The sequence below is a fragment of the Rhipicephalus microplus genome, chromosome 6, assembly GCF_043290135.1.
Source record: "Rhipicephalus microplus isolate Deutch F79 chromosome 6, USDA_Rmic, whole genome shotgun sequence".
NCBI classification, from domain to species: Eukaryota; Metazoa; Arthropoda; class Arachnida; order Ixodida; family Ixodidae; genus Rhipicephalus; species Rhipicephalus microplus.
The window spans coordinates 131,814,967-131,836,588 of NC_134705.1; the positions used below are offsets into that span (position 1 = coordinate 131,814,967).

Sequence of the window (21,622 nt, forward strand, 5' to 3'; positions counted from 1 at the left end):
ATGTACTTACATTCGGCTGCGCATTAAGGAACCGGTCAAAATTTCTGGAGCCGTCTACTACGGCCTCTTTCATAATTATATCATGGTTCTGAGATGTTAAACGTCATAAAAAAGGATTTTTTTTTCGATCTTGAACTGCTACGATGTTAAAAGTCAAAGTTTCGCGACGAGGCGGCAATGAATTCGATAGCAGTAACTTGGAATGTCATATAGAGAAAACGCTGGAAGTTCACTACTTGAAGAAACAGGGCATGCAGCTGAAGCCAGCTAAGTGGCACTCGTGGGTTGTATGTCTTCAACACCAACTTTGTGATGCAACTACAACATGTACGAAGCTATGAGCCATCTATTGAACAGCCCTCAAGACACAGGTACACTAGCACGAGCGACCACACCTTGCAGGCCAAAGTAGCGGCTACTAGGCTAGCAGCTCAACCCTCGCAAAAGACAATCGAGGCAACGTCCTTAAAGTCGCACCCTTAGAGCTCTTCCGCCATCAGACGGGTCATAGTGACAAGCCATTACCACGCTAAAGCAGCTCAAAAAAAATTACTTGCCACCAAAGGCAAATCGTGTAACTAAATAACTTGCTGTAGTATATTCTAAAATCTATGCTTCGGCAGCCCAGGCATCTAACGCATCGTGTGTGGAACGAGGGTCGAAGTTTAGCATCCCTGCTCGCGAGCTTGATTGATTGATTTGTGGGGTTTAACGTCCCAAAACCACCATATGATTATGAGAGACGCCGTAGTGGAGGGCTCCGGAAATTTCGACCACCTGGGGTTCTTCAACGTGCACCCAAATCTAAGAACACGGGCCTACAACATTTCCGCCTCCATCGGAAATGCCTGCTCGCGAGCTTAGATAAGAGTTTTCTTCTAGACTAATATTCATCCATTTTGTACACGTTTGTCTATATGCTTTGCTGTGTGTATACCTTCCTGTGCAATACATAACGGGCCCAACGCCGGCAGCAAAAGGCCGCCGAGAGCATCGACACTAGGTAGTTTAAGAATAGCGCACCGCGAGCCCTTGCGGTGTGGTCGCTGTCACAACGCATGCGTCGTAACGCCAGTCAGCGTTCGCGTTCGCAGACCGCACGCAAAAATTCCAAAATTGTGTGTGGTAATCGCGGCCCGCATGTGGCCCGCAAGCGCTGGTTTCGAGGCTACGGGGTCACTGCGATCATGCGTTGCGGATCGCAGCAGGGCAAACGCTATTTTAAAGCTCATATGGGCGCCCGCTACACCCGCAACGCCTTGCAAACGGATTCTAAAACTCCCTACTGTTGCTACACGATAAAATAAAGTTGCCAGGGAGGTTATCTTGCACGACTGTTCGCGCTGCCGCAACTTGAAGAAAGAACGACAGGTCGCTCTGTCTGAGTGTGCTTTTTAACGGCCTTTTCATGCAGTTTCTCGCAACGTTAACGGTCATGGTGAAGAGCAAAAGCCACCCGCATCTGTGCAAATGCGTCACAGAGTTATGGGGTATCGCGCGAACGTTGCGTAATGAAGGTTGGTTTAAGAGCAAACCTCGTAAGCGCGAAAATGCACGCGACAGCGCCGAGCGATGTAACGAGCGACGAAACAGGGCGTTCGCGCGACGTGTCGCGTCCTCGTTTTCGCGCGATCGCTCGGTTCTCCAGATTTGTAAACCGTCGCTCATCGCCCGGAAGTGCTGGGCTCAAGCAGCCAATAGCGAAATACCGGAAAAGACAAAGACTACATAGGTGCACGTGACCCTGCCCGAGTCACGTATGCGCAACAAGAAATAACGCAATGTTTATGCATGTGCATATAAAAAAAGTGCTGCAAGGCACTCATAAACACTTTCCGTTCTATTACACAACAATATATCTTATTTTTAAATTGCATACCGCTCACTACGCGGTTTTTTTTTTTTGTGCGAGTAGACGGCCTCATGCCAGCAACAGTGGAATTCGCTCGCCGAAGCCGTCGCGTGAATGAGGTTTGTCTGCGCTAGCGACTGATCGCGCGAAGACGATCTACGTCGCATCGCTCGTCGCTGTCACGTGCATTTTCGTGCTTATGAGGTTTGGCCCTTAAGGAATGCTTATATGTTATTTCGTCTTTATTATGCTTATTTATTGAATAAAGAAGAATCAATGCCTTCAAAGACTGGTGGGACGCCGTTGTTTGGTCGAAGGTACTGTTGCTTCTATCGCATTTACTCGAGTCAAGCAAAGCGTCAAGTCAAGCGGAAGCCAAGTAAAGACGTCCTTCACGTAATTTCGAACGCGCGATCCAGTGCTTCCATATACGAGGAGGCCAGTGAACGATCGTGCTCCGCGAGCGGGCAGGAACTCGCAACCCATTTTACTGAAGGAAGTACACAAAATATATATCCCATGATTTTGTTTTATTCTCTTGCTTGTTTGTTTTTTATGCACGTGCGCTTTTTAGCGGCCCTGAGGTATATATTTCATGTACCTTCTTCAATAAAGTGAGATGCGAGTTCGCGCCCGTTTGTCTTCTCGCCTTTCGTTTTATCGTCTATTGTGTGCGCGCCGAAATGATTCCAAGAATGTCCTCAAACCGATTCATCCATCTTTCCATACTATTACATCGGTACATGTTTGGAATAAAGATGTCAGATTAAGGTGCTGGTGAAACTGGCGCTAAATTATATTACCACAACAAAATGGTTGGAACAACGACAGGAAAATACAGGGGACACTCAGCTATGAAGCAGCACTGCTTACTTTTTTCTCAACCAAGTAAACGGAGGTATTACAAGGCCGTGGTGCATGCCATTCAGAAATAACAAAGTGTTTACTGACTTTGAAGGCAGAATAGCTGCTCTGATAATGTACTGTCACGCGCGTTCATTGCTTTAATGTAAGGGCGTGCGCTAACTGGTCAGAAGCATACACGACATCCTCATTTTAGAGCCAGAAAAGAACACGTTGAAGATGGTGCCATTGGAACGACTTGGAAATATGTTGTGCGGACACAGACGTACCTTCGAGTCACGAAGAGAACGAATGTCGACGTGATCTCGGCGAACGGCACGCTCTCATTCCGTTCTTCAGTCGTCCTTGGGAAACAAGAGCAGTCGCGTGTTTGCTCTATTGTCGTAATTACCGCGAGTATTCTGCACAGCGTCGCTTCACCGTGCAGATTTTCAGCCATACGCTATGCGAATATGCAGTGCACGATATGTCTTCAATATTCGCGCCACCATCCACAGACACAGAAAAACACTGTCTTCTTCAGCCGCCAAAGAGCATACCAGCACGCCGTAAAAGCGTTCGTCGGGCTTGGCAATCCATTTGTCGAGCAGCGTGAGCAAGTGTTGGTACGTCTGTGCAGCAACACACGACGGTTAAAACGAAGTGACGTCTGAGCCCCCGGCAGGAACAGTGAGCAGGCCTGAAATTATGTATAGGTAGCATTGTTCTTAAGCGCTAGAGGGGGGGGGGCGCTGGGTGGTTGGTGTTTGTGACAAGCTGTGTGTGCGCATGCATCGCATGGAGCATAAGCCTTCATTCATGCATTCATGTACGAGTGCTTGGTGGTTTTTTTTTCTTCGTTTGTTGCGTTTGGCAGTATTTATCATTTCATCAGAATATTTACGGCAGTTGACTGCAACTAGCACTGGCGAAGAGTAATGTCTTCGTCTGACGCAACCATGAGCGTATTGACCTACCACAGTTACTTTTCGTTGCTTTGTTTTAAATGAATAAATAAGCCATGTTCTTCCTGTTATAAATATACGCGCGACAGAAAAGGTGCGCATACGATAGGGATTGTGTGGCCGAAGGCATCGACGCGCTACCTAGCGATGCGGCTCCATTTCCGATAGAGGCGGAAATGTTGTAGGCCCGTGTACTCAGATTTGGGTGCACGTTAAAGAACCCCAGGTGGTCTAAATTTCCGGAACCCTCCACTACGGCGTCTCTCACAATCAAATGGTGGTTTTGGGACGTTAAACCCCACAAATCATTATCTAGCGATGAGACGCCTGCTGCGGGGCGCGTACGGTCTTATCGGTTGGCCCATCAAGTTACGGTGACCTTAGCCAAAAGGACAACCGGGTGTCACTATATACAACGAATTAAAGTCGTTTTTTTTTCTTTTTTTAACGTAGCGGCTGCGACGGGACTAGTTCCAGTGCCGAGGTCACGTCGTCATTTATGCCGGTTGATTAGCACAACTAAGTGAAGCTTGCACTGCAGAACCTGATGAGGCCAAGTACACAAAATGAGGTTTTCAAAGCTCAAGTTGCCTTTGTTGGGTTAAGCCAAGATGAACTAAATGAGCCTTGTTGAACATATGTAAGCGTATACCCGAGTACAATCAAGCCTATTTGAGCTCGCAGTCACCTGATAAAGTAAGGCTAAGTAAGCTTAATTAAGCCCAGGCAAGCTTGCTCTTTTTATGTTAAGCATATTAAAGCTTCAATGCGCCCGAATGCATCAATAAATGTATACGTACAACCAAATCTAATTAAGCATGGGTAATTATGCTGTCATTTAATACAGCCGAGCAGATCGCAAATAGGGCGAACCTATGACGGCCAATCAATCCACGTCGACTTCCCCATGAGCCCAGAGAAGCTAAACTCATGAAGTCATTAACTACACCTTACCTACTTATTACAAATTAGTCTCGTTTATATATAATTAGTTTTGGGTATAAGGCGAGCTACTTATGGCTCAATAACTCGCCGGATGTAGAAACACCCAAGGTACTATAGTTTCACGTGATATAATTAGGTTAATTATGTACAACTAAGCTAATTAAGTATCGCGAAGGTAAGCACACATAAATTTCACTAAACAAAGTTGATCATGGCATTATTAAACTAATCCTAATATAATTAGGCGTAATTAGGCAACTGTTCAATAAACACAATGAAAGTTTTGCAGTCGAATCTATGTGAGTTCAAAGAGACCAAGCTGATGAAGAAGCTAATTACTCCTCACCGAGTTTACGCTAAATGAAATCTGATTGGCCTAAGAACTAATAATATTTAATACCTATTGATTTGCGTGACGTCGAATCCCACCAGAGGTACACGAGTTGTAGTCGCAGAAGTATGCAAATTACACCTAAGTACGCTTGATAGAGAAATAACTTACTATATAGGACACTCTTGGGAGTAAATGTGTTTCATGTGGAGTAACTATTCATGCAAGCTTACACAGCGCGAGCATTTTCTAAAATTCTAGCTTCTTTCAACTGAAGATGTGCAGCAAATTCTAGACTATGAGAATGGGAAACGTGGGAAGTAATGCGCCATCAAGAAACGGCAGTGATTGCCGAAGGACGCGCTTTCGCCTTTATTGCCATGCAGCTTGCATCGACAAAGGCAAGCTGAGCTGAGAAAAACCTAATTTTGTGGGCTTGGCTTCGTCGGGTCTCGCAGTGCTAGCTACGTGTAGTTAGGCTAATCGACTCGTATAAATAACGATGCCAGCGTGGTGCTGTAACTGGCCCCGTCGTGGCCGCTGGGTATAAAAAAAAACGACGCAAATTGGATCCAGCACGCAAAGCGACCCCCAGTGTCGTTTTGGGTACGAGCGCCGAACAGCGTCAGAGAAAGCGACATGAAGAGCCAACCAATGCGACCGGAAGCGCATGCGCACCACAGCAGACGTCTCGTCACTAGATAGCGCGTCGATGAGTTCGGCCACGCTATCCCATGCTCTTCACACTTTTTCTCACGCCTGTACAGGATGCCATTTATTTTCCCCTTATCCGAGACAAACTATCGCTGACTGGCGTTGTACACTACCTCTGAGTAAAAGACAATGAATGTATGTGGCAACAAATGATGACGCGTGATTGGAAATGGAAATGTACTCGTTACCTACAGCGTAGATACGCTCTAATTGATTGGTGCACAAATATGTGCGAACCGCGACGTGTTGCACGCGAATAGAAAGCTAAGGAGTCGTGCGGAGCTCATTAGAGCACGCTCGAAATCAGTTCTTCTGCCTGAAATTTGCTTTGAGAAACATGCTACCCTATTTGATTTTCTAAAATGTTGTATTAACGCTATCCCAGGCACACCTGCGAGGGGAGTGTCTGTAGTAGTACAAATTGTCCTCGTATAACGAAACTAAAGAAACACGGACCGTGAGATAAAGCAAGAACCAGTACTTCGCGAAACAGACTAACGGGGTTTGAAGTAAGCAGCAATGTCGCTGTATTCATGCTGTGTTACTCCCACGCAGTCTTCGAGAATCGATGTAAATATTAGCGAGAACGTACCGCAAGGAATCGACAAGTTTTCAGATTGATGAATTACGGAACGCGGCGTGCTACGGACCCCTATTCCTCCACCCCTCGTGGTCGTATCGCTCAAGAACTACCCTTTTGGAACAAGACAACGTCAATCTAGGGTGTGTTCCAATACTCACCGTAGACGGCTATATAAACAGCTAAATGGATAGCGGCCATATTAAGTCCCATTCGGATTCTCACGTAGCCGGCAAAATAGACAACTCCGAGAAGACCACATTGTAGACAAATACGATGCAGGCCACTTTGCTGTCTAAACAAGATGGCGGCTCAGTGAATCGCTCAGATAGATCGGATTTTGCCGGAATGGTCCTGTGCACACAGACGCTTCCCCAGACGCTCGATGTGAGTAATGTTTATTTGTTTTTGCTTTCAACACAGAATAGGCCCGAAAATAGAAGTGTTACGTTTGTTTATTTTAACTTCTTCTTGTTGACGCGAGGTGGTGCATCGTCGCGCAAAAGCCGTCCGGACGTGTTCCAATTCTCGGACAGCATGGGCTCGGTGCTGTCTTCTAAGCAGTTGGGTAAACTGCCTGCGTGATGTCTAAGAATTGGAACACAGCCCTAGATGCACTTGGGAGACAAACATGCTCGCAAGATAGACCGTGCAAGCGCGGACCTTGCCTGTATTTATCCACCGGTGCACTTCGCCAGTGAGTGACTGCGTGTTCAGTGTTCCGTATTATTCTGAGAGAGCCTGTACGAGCCTCTGCGCACTGATAAAAAAATTATTCCTAATAGTATACTAAAGCTTGCTTGCGCCTTTCAATATTGACGCTAATGAAACTACAAGCGTTTGCGTGAGAACGCAATACTTTTTCGGGGAGCCACTAAAAAGAAGATCAGAAATAATGGTAGCAGCCTTGTTTACAGCTTACCCTTATTTGTGCTGCTCCTCGAAACCGTGTCGTTTCTCTCGAATTTCCAATAATGATCTGAGAAGAACCTGTAAGAGCAATCGTCTTCTTAATCGGGCTTCAACAAGGAAGTTATAGGTAATGTGTCATACCTTACTCCGTCTAACACCTGTGTTTCTTGCAGCAACAGACCGGCCTTGTTTATGTTCTTGCGTACCTGATGCTTGCATTTAATTGACATTGAGTCGCTTGATCTCGTCGTCCACGCAACAAGATTGGTCTCCCAAAACTGCAAAAGTATCCCGCGTAAGCATCTTCCTTTCTCATTTCACACTTCAGTATTACTTTGCACAACATAGAGAGCATAATTCAATGAAACAATCAACGGTATCGGTTGGTCGCACTTTCTACGACGTACTAATGTATCAAACAGCAATCACGCCCACTGTTATTGATGTATCTGCTTTCTCCATAGTTGCCAAGGACGTACAGAAGGAAAGTACATAACGTGTATATATGTGTGTGTATGACAGAAAATGTTTGCATTTTTACGTGTTTGAAAAGATTCCTATGGTGCTTATAAAATTTAGAAGTTATGAAGACAACTCTGGGAGACAATGAAGAGCGTGCTTATGTCTAGGAATTGTACATACACAATATTTCTTGAATGAATAATGCCAAAATTTTTCAGGTCATGCGCCAAATGGTGACAAACAATAGGCAAATGATTCTCTCGTGATCGTCAAGGCAGTACGCCGGGAAACTACAACTCATATACCTTCATATTTTATATTGTATTGCGAGAATAGAGTAAACGAAATATATATCTCTTCCTGGCTGTGGCAACTGCATTTCCGATGGAGGCGAAAATGCTGTAGGCCGATGTGCTCAGATTTGGGTACACATTGAAGAAACCCAGGCAAGCGAGTTAGGGGGAGACAGAAGGTTAGGTGGGCAGATGAGATTAAGAAGTTTGCGGTGTAAATTGCCAGCAGGAAGCACAAGACCGAGTTGACTGGCGGAACATGGGAGAGGCCTTTGTCCTGCAGTGGACGTAGTCAGGCTGATGATGGTGATGAAAAAACCCTAGGTGGTCGTATTTCCCGGAGCCCTCTACTACGGTGTCTCTCATATACATATGGTGCTTTTGAGACATAAAATCCTACATATCAGTCGATACATGAATAAATAAATAAATAAATAAATAAATCGCCGGCTTAATCGCAATATTTCAAAACGGGTCCCAAGGTATAAATGGGATGCAGCGCTCAATATTCCCTATAAAGGAGCTTTTGTTCTACAGGCTTTCTTTTTATTGCATGCAATACACGCACGCATTTGCCAAGAGGAAGCACAGATCACCTGTAGGTGTTTCAAGTGCGCGGATTGTTGACTCATTCATATTTTGCCAGGGCACATGTACAGGTGAGCAGAAGTCGGTGTTTCGTGCTACAATTTGCGCAGTAGGAACTTGCGCATGTGCTAGATGTGCGCTAGATGACCAGGAACGTTCCACGAACATGACAAGCCCCTCAACAGCTAAGCTGTTAAAACTAACAAGGTGCAAAGAACAGAAAACCTTACCATTCGGAAACTCACATGAAACATCATGTATAAAACAAAAAAGCATAGACAATGTGTTCTCGCGATTAAAAGCCATTCGCATGAATGGCGACGATCAAGTGCAGACATTGTTCAAAATGGTGTGACCGCGTGCATCATAACGTGACGCACGAGGCGCGTGACCGGATCTCTACTCTGGGCGCCAGAAACGACGCGCTGATATGGTTGGCGTGGGCTTTGAAGAAGAAGGCCGTCCCGCCAGCAAGCACACCGGACATCGCCGACGCAGACGCAACCAAGCCGACGCGGACATTGACGAGATACGAATCAGCGATACCAATTAAGGCTAGCCCAGAGAATTACTACTAACGCCAAAGACAGCTGACGTTACTGGTGACAGTATAGTTTTTAGTGCGCTTAGGTGTAGTGATTAGTTGTAATTGGAGACAAATGTATTGTTTTTTTTATGTTTTACACCACTGTGTGCTGTGTGCTTTTTCATGTATGAAATGTATTGTGCCGTTTACCATCGCACGCAACTACCGGAATCCGTGACAGTGTATATTCCTTTAATAAGGACGTTAGTGAAACTAATTGCTGCAAAGCAAATGAGTTTTACTTCAACATCATTCAAATTGGTCCTCGTCGCATTCATTGTTTCCCCACAAGGGCGAAGCCATGAATGCGTAAACAAAAAACTTTAATGCTGTGCGAAGCAAGGTTGTGCAGCTCGATCATTTGGTATGTTACCTATCATAACATGACCAAATGTACCATAGAGAAATCCTGCAACTGAAATGCGTGAAGTCCATTACTTCGTGTGATCCATAGCTTTAACGCAATCATTGTGATAGTAAGACAACAAGCGCACACGTATGGTTTGTTTCCTCGCCCTCCGTGAAGACGAGGTGAGCGACAACGGTCTCAAATGTGCCGGGCCGTTCACGGTAGCATTTTAAGCCGGGACCTCGCAACAAACTACCCCCTCTTCATCGCCCCCTCCTGACCCATCTACACTTCTCTTGCGCGACAAAAATGACAGGCGCATTCCCTTTCTCTTGAGCAGCACCAGTCGGCAGCACTTGCGTAATCGTGCATACTACGTGCAGCGTGACGTTAATATTTTGGACATTTCCCAGAACAGAATATCAACTGCGAAAACAGACGCGAGAAGTGTCTGTATCATGGCTATCCCACCAATGTAGTTGTTTACTTCTTAGAAAAAACTAGAGCAAATCTCATCCAGAATTGGTACCATGCACAAAAATCTTACCTCTTGTAAGGCATTCTTCGTTTGCTTAGTATCATTCTCTATGGTGTTTGATGCCCCTAGAGTAACTTCATGGATATCCCCTTCAGTAAACGTCCGTTGGCCTGCATTTCCAAAATTATCATCAGTCAATTTACCAGTTTTTCCTTCAGTCATGGAATCTTTATCAGATGTTTCGCTTTCTGTTCCGCTGGAACTGTTTTCCTCCACAGAATGATTAGCTGCCGCTTTAGATGCGCTGCTTAGCGCAGAGGCCTCTTTAGCTGCGCTCTCAACGTTTTCGTCCTCGGTAGACTTACTGAAATCTCCTTCAGACGTCTCCTGGACATTACCAAGAGAGTTTTCTTCCACGATTGTTGTTGTAGCCTGTTCTAATACATTTATTTGGTCAGATGTTTGGTCGGCCGTGCTTTGATCGCTTGTACCACCACTTTCACCCTCAGTAGAGATGGTAGTCTCTCTTTCGGGTAAATTATGTTGCTCCGATGTCTCATGCACCTCACTGCTAGAGTGTTCTTCCGTGGTTGATGTGCTAGCCTGTTCTTCCTGTACACCAGATTGGCCGAGTGTTTGGTCAGTTGTGCTTTCATTCTCTGCCTCTGCTGACTGCGTAGTTTTCTGTACTGACACGTTGCCTTTCCCAGATAGTTGGTGATAGCTTGTACCACCACTTTCACCCTCAGTAGAGATGGTAGTCTCTCCTTCGGGTAAGTTATGTTGCTCCAATGTCTCGTGCACCTCACTGCTAGGGTGTTCTTCCTTGGTTGGTGTGGTGGCCTCTTCTTCTTGTCCATCAGTTTCATCCCCTACTTGGTGAGCTGAGCTTTCATTGACGGCCTCTGCTGGTTGCGTAGTTTTCTCTACTGGTGTATTGCCTTTCTCGTGTAGTTGGTGATCGCTTGTACTACCACTTTCACCCTCAGTAGAGATGGTAGCCTCTCCTTCGGGTAAATTATGTTGCTCCGATGTATCTTGCACCTCACTGCTAGAGTGTTCTTTCTTGGTTGCTGTCGTAGCCTCTTCTTTCTGTCCATCAGTTTTATCCACTACTTGGTCAGCTGTGCTTTCATTCTCGGCCTCTGCTGGTTGCATAGTTTCCTCTACTGGTGTGTTACCTTTCTCATGTAGCTGGTGATTGCTTGTACCAGTGCTTTCACCCTCAGTAGAGATGGTAGTCTCTCCTTCGGGTAAATTATGTTGCTCCGATTTATCGCGGACATGGCGTCTAAAGTGTTCTTTCTTCGTTATTGTGCTAGCCTGTTCTTCGTGTGCATCAGTTTGATCGAATGTTTCGTCAGCTGTGCTTTCAATCTCGGAATCTGCTAGTTGCGTAGTTTTCTCTACAGGTGTGTTGCCTTTCTCAGATAGCCGGTGACTGCTTGAACCAGCGCTTTCACCCTCACTAAAGGTGTTAGTCTCTCCTTCGGGTAAATTATGTAGTTCCGATGTCTCGTGCATCTCGCTGCTAGAGTGTTCTTCTTTAGTTGATGTGGAAGCCTCTTCTTCCTGTCCATCAGTTCCATCCACTACTTGGTCAGCTGTGCTTTCATTCCCGGCCTCTGCTGGTTGCGTATTTTTCTCTACTGGTGTGTTGCCTTTCTCATATATCTGGTGACTGTTAGTACCAGCGCTTTCACCCTCAATAGAAATGGTAGTCTCTCTTTCGGGTAAAATATATTGCTCCGATGTCTCGTGCACCTCGCTGCTAGAGTGTTCTTCCTTAGTTGATGCGGAAGCCTCTTCTTCCTGTCCACCAGTTCCATCCACTATTTGGTCAGCTGTGCTTTCATTCCCGGCCTCTGCTGGTTGCGTAGTTTTCTCTACTGGTGTGTGGACGTTTTCGGGTAGTTGGTAATCGCTTGCACTACCACTTTCACTCTCAGGAGAGATGGTAGTTTCTACTTCGGGTAAATTATGTGGCTCCGATGTCTCTAGCACCTCGCTGCTAGAGTGTTCTTCCTTAGTTGTTGTGGAAGCCTCATCTTCATGTCCATCAGTTAAATCCACTACTTGGTCAGCTGTGCTTTCATTCCCGGCCTCGGCTGGTTGCGTAGTTTTCTCTGCTGGTGTGTTGCCTTTTTCGGGTAGTTGGTGACCGCTTGTACGACCACTTTCACTCTCAGAAGAGATGGTAGTCTCTCCGTCGGGTAAATTATGTTGCTCCGAAGTCTCTTGCACCTCGCTGCTAGAGTGTTCTTCCTTGGTTGTTGTGGAAGCCTCATCTTCTTGTCCATCCGTTCCATCCACTACTTGGTCAGCTGTGCTTTCATTCCCGGCCTCTGCTGGTTGCGCAGTGTTCTCTACAGGTGTGTTGCCTTTCTCATATACCTGGTGATTGTTTGAACCATCGCTTTCACCCTTAGTAGAAATGGTAGTCTCTCCTTCGGGTAAGTCATGTTGCTCCCATGTCTCGTGCACCTCGCTGCTGGACTGTTCTTCCTTGGTTGCTGTGGTAGCCTCTTCTTCCTGTCCATCAGTTTCATCCACTCCTTGGTCAGCTGTGCTTTCATTCCCGGCCTCAGCTGGTTGCGTTGTTTTCTCTACTGATACGGTGCCTTTCTCAGATAGTTGGTGATCACTTGTACCACCACTTTCACCCTCAGTAGAGATGGTAGTCTCTCCTTCGGATAAATTATGTTGCTCCGATGTCTCGTGCATCTCACTGCTAGAGTGTTCTTTTTTGGTTGGTGTGGAAGCATCATTCTCTTGTCCATCAGTATTATCCACTACTTGGTCAGCTCTGCTTTCATTCCCGGCCTCTACTGCTTGCGTAGTTTTCTCTACTGGTGTGTTGCTTTCCTCGGGTAGTTGGTGATCACTTGTACTACCACTTTTACTCTCAGGAGAGATGGTAGTCTCTCCTTCGGGTAAATCATGTTGTTCCCATGTCTCGTGCACCTCGCTGCTAGAGTGTTCTTCTTTGGTTGCGATGGTAGCCTCATCTTCCTGTCCATCAGTTTCATCCACTACTTGGTCAGCTGTGCTTTCATTCCCGGCCTCTGCTGGTTGCGTAGTTTTCTCTACTGGTGTGTTGCTTTCCTCGGGTAGTTGGTGATCACTTGTACTACCACTTTCACTCTCAGAAGAGATGGTAGTTTCTACTTCGGGTAAATTATGTGGCTCCGATGTCTCGTGCACCTCGCTACTAGAGTGTTCCTCCTTAGTTGATGTGGAAGCCTCTTCTTCCTGTCCATCAGTATTATCCACTACTTGGTCAGCTGTGCTTTCATTCCCGGCCTCTGCTGGTTGCGTAGTTTTCTCTACTGGTGTGTTGCTTTCCTCGCGTAATTGGTGATCACTTGTAATACCACTTTCACTCTCAGGAGAGATGGTAGTTTCTACTTCGGGTAAATAATGTGGCTCCGATGTCTCGTGCACCTCGCTACTAGAGTGTTCCTCCTTAGTTGATGTGGAAGCCTCTTCTTCCTGTCCATCAGTATTATCCACTACTTGGTCAGCTGTGCTTTCATTCCCGGCCTCTGCTGGTTGCGTAGTTTTCTCTACTGGTGTGTTGCTTTCCTCGCGTAGTTGGTGATCACTTGTAATACCACTTTCACTCTCAGGAGAGATGGTAGTCTCTCCTTCGGGTAAATCATGTTGTTCCCATGTCTCGTGCACCTCGCTGCTAGAGTGTTCTTCTTTGGTTGCGGTGGTAGCCTCATCTTCCTGTCCATCAGTTTCATCCACTACTTGGTCAGCTGTGCTTTCATTCCCGGCCTCTGCTGGTTGCGTAGTTTTCTCTACTGGTGTGTTGCTTTCCTCGCGTAGTTGGTGATCACTTGTACTACCACTTTCACTCTCAGGAGAGATGGTAGTTTCTACTTCGGGTAAATTATGTTGCTCCGATGTCTCGTGCACCTCGCTACTAGAGTGTTCCTCCTTAGTTGATGTGGAAGCCTCGTCTTCCTGTCCATCAGTATTATCCACTACTTGGTCAGCTGTGCTTTCATTCCCGGCCTCTGCTGGTTGCGTAGTTTTCTCTACTGGTGTGTTGCTTTCTTCGGGTAGTTGGTGATCACTTGTACTACCACTTTCACTCTCAGAAGAGATGGTAGTTTCTACTTCGGGTAAATTATGTTGCTCCGATGTCTCGTGCACCTCGCTACTAGAGTGTTCCTCCTTAGTTGATGTGGAAGCCTCGTCTTCCTGTCCATCAGTATTATCCACTACTTGCTCAGCTGTGCTTTCATTCCCGGCCTCTGCTGGTTGCGTAGTTTTCTCTACTGGTGTGTTGCTTTCCTCGGGTAGTTGGTGATCACTTGTACTACCACTTTCACTCTCAGAAGAGATGGTAGTTTCTACTTCGGGTAAATTATGTTGCTCCGATGTCTCGTGCACCTCGCTACTAGAGTGTTCCTCCTTAGTTGATGTGGAAGCCTCGTCTTCCTGTCCATCAGTATTATCCACTACTTGGTCAGCTGTGCTTTCATTCCCGGCCTCTGCTGGTTGCGTAGTTTTCTCTACTGGTGTGTTGCTTTCCTCGGGTAGTTGGTGATCACTTGTACTACCACTTTCACTCTCAGGAGAGATGGTAGTCTCTCCTTCGGGTAAGTCATGTTGCTCCCATGTCTCGTGCACCTCGCTGCTAGAGTGTTCTTCCTTGGTTGCTGTGGTAGCCTCATCTTCCTGTCCATCAGTTTCATCCACTACTTGGTCAGCTGTGCTTTCATTCCCGGCCTCTGCTGGTTGCGTAGTTTTCTCTACTGGTGTGTTGCTTTCCTCGCGTAGTTGGTGATCACTTGTACTACCACTTTCACTCTCAGAAGAGATGGTAGTTTCTACTTCGGGTAAATTATGTGGCTCCGATGTCTCGTGCACCTTGCTACTAGAGTGTTCCTCCTTAGTTGATGTGGAAGCCTCTTCTTCCTGTCCATCAGTATTATCCACTACTTGGTCAGCTGTGCTTTCATTCCCGGCCTCTGCTGGTTGCGTAGTTTTCTCTACTGGTGTGTTGCTTTCCTCGCGTAGTTGGTGATCACTTGTACTACCACTTTCACTCTCAGAAGAGATGGTAGTTTCTACTTCGGGTAAATTATGTGGCTCCGATGTCTCGTGCACCTCGCTACTAGAGTGTTCCTCCTTAGTTGATGTGGAAGCCTCTTCTTCCTGTCCATCAGTATCATCCACTACTTGGTCAGCTGTGCTTTCATTCCCGGCCTCTGCTGGTTGCGTAGTTTTCTCTACTCGTGTGTTGCTTTCCTCGGGTAGTTGGTGATCACTTGTACTACCACTTTCACTCTCAGGAGAGATGGTAGTCTCTCCTTCGGGTAAGTCATGTTGCTCCCATGTCTCGTGCACCTCGCTACTAGAGTGTTCTTCCTTGGTTGCTGTGGTAGCATCATCTTCCTGTCCATCAGTTTCATCCACTACTTGGTCAGCTGTGCTTTCATTCCCGGCCTCTGCTGGTTGCGCAGTTTTCTCTACTAGTGTGTTGCTTTCCTCGGGTAGTTGGTGATCACTTGTACTACCACTTTCACTCTCAGGAGAGATGGTAGTTTCTACTTCAAGTAAATTATGTTGCTCCGATGTCTCGTGCACCTCGCTACTAGAGTGTTCCTCCTTAGTTGATGTGGAAGCCTCGTCTTCCTGTCCATCAGTATTATCCACTACTTGGTCAGCTGTGCTTTCATTCCCGGCCTCTGCTGGTTGCGTAGTTTTCTCTACTGGTGTGTTGCTTTCCTCGGGTAGTTGGTGATCACTTGTACTACCACTTTCACTCTCAGAAGAGATGGTAGTTTCTACTTCGGGTAAATTATGTTGCTCCGATGTCTCGTGCACCTCGCTACTAGAGTGTTCCTCCTTAGTTGATGTGGAAGCCTCGTCTTCCTGTCCATCAGTATTATCCACTACTTGGTCAGATGTGCTTTCATTCCCGGCCTCAGCTGGTTGCGTAGTTTTCTCTACTGGTGTGTTGCTTTCCTCGGGTAGTTGGTGATCACTTGTACTACCACTTTCACTCTCAGGAGAGATGGTAGTCTCTCCTTCGGGTAAGTCATGTTGCTCCGATGTCTCGTGCACCTCGCTACTAGAGTGTTCCTCCTTAGTTGATGTGGAAGCCTCGTCTTCCTGTCCATCAGTATTATCCACTACTTGGTCAGCTGTGCTTTCATTCCCGGCCTCTGCTGGTTGCGTAGTTTTCTCTACTGGTGTGTTGCTTTCCTCAAGTAGTTCGTGATCACTTGTACTACCACTTTCACTCTCAGAAGAGATGGTAGTTTCTACTTCGGGTAAATTATGTTGCTCCGATGTCTCGTGCACCTCGCTACTAGAGTGTTCCTCCTTAGTTGATGTGGAAGCCTCGTCTTCCTGTCCATCAGTATTATCCACTACTTGGTCAGATGTGCTTTCATTCCCGGCCTCTGCTGGTTGCGTAGTTTTCTCTACTGGCGTGTTGCTTTCCTCGGGTAGTTGGTGATCACTTGTACTACCACTTTCACTCTCAGAAGAGATGGTAGTTTCTACTTCGGGTAAATTATGTTGCTCCGATGTCTCGTGCACCTCGCTACTAGAGTGTTCCTCCTTAGTTGATGTGGAAGCCTCGTCTTCCTGTCCATCAGTATTATCCACTACTTGGTCAGCTGTGCTTTCATTCCCGGCCTCTGCTGGTTGCGTAGTTTTCTCTACTGGTGTGTTGCTTTCCTCGGGTAGTTCGTGATCACTTGTACTACCACTTTCACTCTCAGAAGAGATGGTAGTTTCTACTTCGGGTAAATTATGTTGCTCCGATGTCTCCTGCACCTCGCTACTAGAGTGTTCCTCCTTAGTTGATGTGGAAGCCTCGTCTTCCTGTCCATCAGTATTATCCAATACTTGGTCAGCTGTGCTTTCATTCCCGGCCTCTGCTGGTTGCGTAGTTTTCTCTACTGGTGTGTTGCTTTCCTCGGGTAGTTGGTGATCACTTGTACTACCACTTTCACTCTCAGGAGAGATGGTAGTCTCTCCTTCGGGTAAGTCATGTTGCTCCCATGTCTCGTGCACCTCGCTGCTAGAGTGTTCTTCCTTGGTTGCTGTGGTAGCCTCATCTTCCTGTCCATCAGTTTCATCCACTACTTGGTCAGCTGTGCTTTCATTCCCGGCCTCTGCTGGTTGCGTAGTTTTCTCTACTGGTGTGTTGCTTTCCTCGGGTAGTTGGTGATCACTTGTACTACCACTTTCACTCTCAGGAGAGATGGTAGTTTCTACTTCGGGTAAATTATGTTGCTCCGATGTCTCGTGCACCTCGCTACTAGAGTGTTCCTCCTTAGTTGATGTGGAAGCCTCGTCTTCCTGTCCATCAGTATTATCCACTACTTGGTCAGCTGTGCTTTCATTCCCGGCCTCTGCTGGTTGCGTAGTTTTCTCTACTGGTGTATTGCTTTCCTCGGGTAGTTGGTGATCACTTGTACTACCACTTTCACTCTCAGGAGAGATGGTAGTCTCTCCTTCGGGTAAGTCATGTTGCTCCCATGTCTCGTGCACCTCGCTAGTAGAGTGTTCTTCCTTGGTTGCTGTGGTAGCCTCATCTTCCTGTCCATCAGTTTCATCCACTACTTGGTCAGCTGTGCTTTCATTCCCGGCCTCTACTGGTTGCGTAGTTTTCTCTACTGGTGTGTTGCTTTCCTCGGGTAGTTGGTGATCACTTGTACTACCACTTTCACTCTCAGGAGAGATGGTAGTCTCTCCTTCGGGTAAGTCATGTTGCTCCCATGTCTCGTGCACCTCGCTAGTAGAGTGTTCTTCCTTGGTTGCTGTGGTAGCCTCATCTTCCTGTCCATCAGTTTCATCCACTACTTGGTCAGCTGTGCTTTCATTCCCGGCATCTGCTGGTTGCGTAGTTTTCTCTACTGGTGTGTTGCTTTCCTCGGGTAGTTGGTGATCACTTGTACTACCACTTTCACTCTCAAGAGAGATGGTAGTTTCTACTTCGGGTAAATTATGTGGCTCCGATGTCTCTAGCACCTCGCTGCTAGAGTGTTCTTCCTTAGTTGTTGTGGAAGCCTCATCTTCTTGTCCATCAGTTAAATCCACTGCTTGGTCAGCTGGGCTTTCATTCCCGGCCTCTGCTGGTTGCGTAGTTTTCTCTGCTGGTGTGTTGCCTTTTTCGGGTAGTTGGTGACCGCTTGTACTACCACTTTCACCCACAGGAGAGATGGTAGTCTCTCCTTCGGGTAAATTATGTTGCTCCGATGTCTCGTGCACCTCGCTGCTAGAGTGTTCTTCCTCAGTTGATGCGGAAGCATCTTCTTCCTGTCCATCAGTTCCATTCACTATTTGTTCAGCTGTGCTTTCATTTCCGGCCTCTGCTGGTTGCGTAGTTTTCTCTACTGGTGTGTTGCCTTCTTCGGGTAGTTGGTGATCGCTTGTACTACCACTTTCACCCTCAGGAGAGATGGTAGTCTCTCGTTCGGGTAAATTATGTTGCTCCGATGTCTCGTGCACCTCACTGCTAGGGTGTTTTTCTTTGGTTGTAGTGGTAGCCTCTTCGTCTTGTCCTTCAGTTTCATCCACTACTTCGTCAGTTGTGCTTTCATTCTCTGCCTCTGCTGACTGCGTAGTTTTCTGTACTGACACGTTGCCTTTCTCATGTAGCTGGTGATTGTTTGTTACAGCGCTTTCACCCTCAGTAGAAATGGTTGTCTCTCCTTCGCGTAAATTATGTTGCTCCGTTGTCTCGTGCACCTCGCTGTTAGAGTGTTCTTTCTTAGTTGATGCGGAAGCCTCTTCTTCCTGTCCATCAGTTCCATCCACTATTTGGTCGGCTGCGCTTTCATTCCCGGCTTCTGCTGGTTGCGTAGTTTTCTCTACTGGTGTGTTGCCTTTTTCGGGTAGTTGGTGATCGCTTGTACTGCCACTTTCACCCTCAGGAGAGATGGTGGTCTCCCCTTCGGGTAAATTATGTTGCTCTAATGTGTCGTGGACCTGGCTGCTGGAGTGTTCTTCCTTGGTTGATGTGCTAGCCTGTTCTTCCTGTGCATGAGTGTGGTCGAATGTTTGGTCACCTGTGCTTTCGTTCTCTGCCTCTGCTGGTTGCGTAGTTTTTTCCATTGATGTGTTGCCTTTCTCAGATAGCTGGTGATTGCTTGTACTACCACTTTCAACCTGAGCAGAAATCGTAGTCTCTCCTTGAGACAAATTTTGTTGTGGTGAAGTCTTCTCGGCTTCGCCGGCGTAATTGTGTTCGCTCGTTGATGCGCCAGGTAATCCTTCATATTCCTCTTGATAACTCTCTCTATCTAGGAAATTACTAGGTTCCCTATTATATGCAGTGTTAGAGTGATTGTTATCTACCATGCTGGTGAGCTTCTTTTCCTCTGTTGAGTCACCTGTTCGCTTTTCGGTTGCACTGCCTTGTACATACGTATCTCCTTCTGGTGAATTTCCTTGCTCAGATCTTTGACGATGCGAACTGCCAGTATACCCAATCTTTTCTCGTCCGTTGGCTTCGTCAGATACGTTGAGTCGGTTAGAAGCTAGGTCCGGTATGGCGACATGTTTCCAATCTAGCAATGTTTTTTGTCCTCTTCCCGCCATTATTTCTTCCCCGGAAGTTCCATGCGTAGCACTACACAGCTTGGCTACAGCAACAAAACCTGCTACAAGCAAGATGATTTTTCGCAGAGAAGTCATGCTCATTCGCTTGAAAGCGCCTGGTGGTTTGCTATAAAATTTTAAACGCAGTGCCTTATATATGTTGAACGTTGTTCATTGAGCAACTGCAGCTGAAAAAGCATTACAGTGCTATTGATGCATGACAGTCTTTGTGATCTATTTTAGAAACTTCTCTGCGAGTAATAAATTCACATATTATCTCCAGACGAATACTACAATTCCTTCCTCTTCGCGGAGCACATAATATAAGACGGGAAAAAAACTCACAGAACTGAAAACGAAAAGTAATGGCATATATATAATTCTCAGAATTTCAGTTTCGTGTGGAGCAGCGAACATAATCAGATTTTCCTCCAAATTTTCTTCAAGCACTAGCACTTTTATCTTATCGTCAACAGAGAAGAAATAGTAGAGGACAGGTAAGAAAGATAACTAATCCAGGGCAACACGTTTTTTACTCTACACATGGGAAAGGGGTCGAGGAAATTAAAAGAGGCAGATGAAAATGAGAAGAGATAAAAAGATGCCACATAGCGCAGCATATATACATACAAGCATTCAGTTTGAACAAGGAATATAGCTGCCAAGTCCAAGTCTGCATTATGTCTGCCAAAGCACGATATTATTCATTCTGTAGCTGCAAAATAATGCACGGTGTAAGTAAGGGTTTATCTTTAAATGTCACTCCAACTTTCGATAGAGCCATGGCACTAATCTGCAGAAGAATTCAGAGTACTCCGCGCCAAGCAACACATTGGGAAACGTTTTACGCGTAACAGATTTGCGAACTGGGCGACGGTGAGCCCAACAAGTAAGACAGCCTGAGATTGGAAGCAGACACCTCCTCTGGTTTTGTACGGAATTTATTTAGCTACCCCCCGGAATCTAGACCGATCCATCGCGACAGTTGATTCATCGGGACAGTGGATTCCTAACAGCCTCGTAATACCGTGCCAATAAACTGCCGTATGCTGGGTGTTAAAGGACCGGAAAAGGTCACCCGCGTAGCGTATACCAGTGTTTCCGCTAGTCTTCTTCTAGTGGTTCTGCTTGGTCATTTAGCCGATAGCCTTGACAGTTCACTGAACATCCTCAGTATTTCTGGGATCTAGCCATTCCCAGCGGAGATCAGTGCTTGTCCAGTACTGGGTCCAAGACGAAAGCGTTTAACTATGCGTGCTGCGTAAAACAACCTCAACTTGAGTTCAAGGCTCCATGCTTGCTGCCACGGATAACTTTATTATTTATTATTAACATAGCTTTATGACATTCGTCACAGCGGATTCGGTCGTATATAGTGTACATCGTGCTCAAGCGATGTGGAATTGAAATAATTGGCATCTAAAGCTACTTAGGTTCTGCCACATTTATTTATTCCAAATACTAATAATCGTATTATCACACAGTACACTGTTGATTCACTCATTGACCCAGGTGCAATACTGCGAGATGTGGACGCTAGTTGTAGAAATAACAGCGCAAAAGACTACGGTCTAGCACGCAGAGACAAGCAACCAGCCCGAGTCAACGCCATTGTGAACGCTAATATTTTTACCACACGTAATGTTTCAACTGAAACTGAAACTGCCTGTATTATGCTGCCATTTCTGTTTTATTCAATGGTAATCTGACCAGGGAAAGCGCTTGCAGGGACAGTTCAGCGCTGCTTCCTTTGTGGCAACGAGTGGAACAGAACATCGAGCTTTCTTCACAAGCTGCTGTCCCTCATGTATTCGTCAAAGTTGCACCAAATTCGTACGGGCTAAATGAGGTTGTCTGACGTCTATTAAACTAGGCGAGAACAATACATCAGAACAAAAGATTGCCTTTCATACAGCTAAGCTTCCGCATGAGGAACACTTTCTACATAACTTAACTGTTGTTTTTTTTTTAATTTTCCTCTGCCTGTATAAAACTTGCACTGTTTTCACCTTGACACATTTGCAGTGCTACATTTTTGACATTGTATGTGATCTTTTCAGAAAGTTTTTTTTTATGAAAACTCCCAGCATGACGTTTTCAGAGTATTTTCTATTGAGTCAGCGGAGGTACCTCTGGGTCCACATGATA

The 21,622-nt window shown here is 46.1% G+C and overlaps 1 protein-coding gene across 2 annotated transcripts in view; it reads right to left on the reverse strand.

The window, feature by feature from the left end:
• LOC142765503 (uncharacterized) overlaps positions 1-19,677 on the reverse strand; it is a 30,755-nt gene extending 11,078 nt beyond the window's left edge. Inside the window, exons 1-4 of one of the 2 annotated variants that reach the window (XM_075866596.1) lie at positions 15,503-19,677; positions 9,968-15,262; positions 7,284-7,420; positions 7,153-7,220 (exon numbers count right to left, since the gene is read on the reverse strand). In XM_075866596.1, coding sequence (XP_075722711.1) covers positions 7,153-7,220; positions 7,284-7,420; positions 9,968-15,262; positions 15,503-19,576 — 9,574 coding nt within the window. In that variant the 5' untranslated portion in view covers positions 19,577-19,677. Of the gene's footprint in view, positions 1-7,152; positions 7,221-7,283; positions 7,421-9,967 lie in introns of both variants that reach the window. The other variant, XM_075866595.1, reaches the window with a different exon arrangement.
• Between the last annotated feature and the right edge of the window lie 1,945 nt (positions 19,678-21,622).